The following is a 1,997-nucleotide window of genomic DNA, read 5'->3' as shown; positions in this document are numbered from 1 at the left end:
AGAGACTGGCTGTGTGAAGCACAATATGTAACTTACTTGTACGGAATATTCTCTAGGTAGAACGGTGCTGTGAATTTAATAATCAGGGTGGGCAGAATGTCAGCCAGGAGGACGGCCTGTAAGAGAAGCAAACAATTATACAAAGAGACAGACAGAGCAGAATGATAAAAATCTCATCTATAATGGAGAAAACAATTTATGAGACGATGGTAAATCTGAATAATTCTTACAGCGGTGGAAATCCTATTACAGTCATATCGGCTGCTGTTGGAATTTGTAACATTCGCCTGGAATATAAAAACAAAAAACACCAATAAAACCATTAATAAAAAAGATTTATATAGCGCCAAAAAATTAGTACAGCAGCTCTGTATATTAAATAGGGGTTGCAAATGACAGACAGATACAGACAGTGACACAGGAGGAGGAGTTACTGCCCCAAAGAGCTTACAATCTAGTAATTATATGAAAAGTGATTGAATCAGCAAAGCTGCAGCTTAAAATGATATTTCATTGTTCCCAAAGTTCTATTAAAATTTCTTTTCACTTCCTGTCCCAGAGATGACTAAGAGGGACAGGAAGTCCCTAATAAGATCCAACCAGTGCTATAAAACAACACACCTGGATTCTGATTGGTTCCTTGGGATGACATTGACTGTTTGACCCGATGATACTAATGTCATCTGACTGTTTCCTGCCAATCAGCTTTCTGTCTCAGGAAAACTCACCGTTGAGGTCTCGTTGGTCTCTGTGCGGAGGATGTCATGGGCTGCACTCAGCATGACGACGTAGGCAAAGTTATTGCAGAGACCCAGCAACCTGAGAGACAAAAAAGATGTGAGAATAACATCAGAATCCTTTAAATAGGTTTTATATTTAAAGAGAACCTATCACATAGAAGAGCTAAGACTACCCCTCCCCCAGTGACTACTCCATGTATCATAGCTGGGTCTGTGCTGTACCGAGCTTCCAGTTTCTTGGTCCTCCGATATACTGCATGGGGGAAAAGAAGAGAATACTTGCTGTAGTCACAATATTTAAAGGATGTCTTGTTGAGTGTGTGGGGAGGGGGCTATGTTGATGGAATTCATTTAGACCAATTACGTTTACGGAATACAGCTCCAATACAGAACAGGCATGAAGCAGGTGAAATGCAGTCAGATTGGGATCAAATGTACCTAATAAATTCCGAAAAATCTCAGAAGCTGACGTTGCATTCCCATTGGCCAGGGGCTCATAGGTGTAGCCAATAGCCACAAACCCAACTCCAGAATAAAAAGCCCGTCTCCTGCTGCTCTCCTCCCTACCTAGTAGGGCTGCCTGTCCATTTACTGGCCAATAGAAAGGTGAGGAGGGCAGCTGAGGGGCAATCCGTGGTCATTATTTAGATCCAAGGTCCCTGTGATGGTAATATACAATTGGGAATTACTATTATTGTTAATAAACAGGATTCATATAACGCCAACATATTCAGCAGCGCTGTACATTAAATAGGAGTTACAAATGACAAACATACAGACAGTGACACAGGAGGATGAGAGGACCCTGCCCAAAAGAGCTTACAATCTACGAGGTGGGGGAAATATCACACAACAGGGGAGGAATATGGAGTGGAGGGTGAATAGTGAGGGTTTAGGAGACAGAAGAAGACGGGTAGCTGAGGTTGAAGCGTTGGGTTTTGAGCGCTCTTTTAAATGAGCAGAAAGTAGGAGCAAGCTGAATAGGATGAGGAAGACCATTCCAGAGAGTCGGGGCAGCTCTAGAAAAGTCTTGGAGCCGTGTGTGTGAGGAGGTTATGAGTGAGGAAAAACATGCAACTGGAAGAAGCCATAACAAGGGGTCATTCCAGAACATGAAATGGGAAGGAGCCATATTGAGAGGCCATTACACAACATGCAACCAGAAGCCATAACTAGAGTCCAATTCCAGAACATGCAACGGGAAGAATCCATAACAAGGGGTCATTTCAAAACATGCAACCGGAAGGAGCCATAACA

The 1,997-nt window shown here is 42.7% G+C and overlaps 1 protein-coding gene across 2 annotated transcripts in view; it reads right to left on the bottom strand.

Moving 5' to 3' along the window:
- CLN3 (CLN3 lysosomal/endosomal transmembrane protein, battenin) overlaps positions 1 to 1,252 on the bottom strand; it is a 7,080-nt gene extending 5,828 nt beyond the window's left edge. Inside the window, exons 1-4 of one of the 2 annotated variants that reach the window (XM_072417273.1) lie at positions 963 to 1,252; positions 729 to 819; positions 231 to 287; positions 37 to 116 (exon numbers count right to left, since the gene is read on the bottom strand). In XM_072417273.1, coding sequence (XP_072273374.1) covers positions 37 to 116; positions 231 to 287; positions 729 to 782 — 191 coding nt within the window. In that variant the 5' untranslated portion in view covers positions 783 to 819; positions 963 to 1,252. The other variant, XM_072417272.1, reaches the window with a different exon arrangement.
- Positions 1,253 to 1,997: the final 745 nt, after the last annotated feature.

This window comes from Pyxicephalus adspersus, chromosome 7, assembly GCF_032062135.1.
Source record: "Pyxicephalus adspersus chromosome 7, UCB_Pads_2.0, whole genome shotgun sequence".
Classification (NCBI taxonomy): domain Eukaryota; kingdom Metazoa; phylum Chordata; class Amphibia; order Anura; family Pyxicephalidae; genus Pyxicephalus; species Pyxicephalus adspersus.
This window is presented reverse-complemented; position numbering and strand designations above follow the sequence as displayed.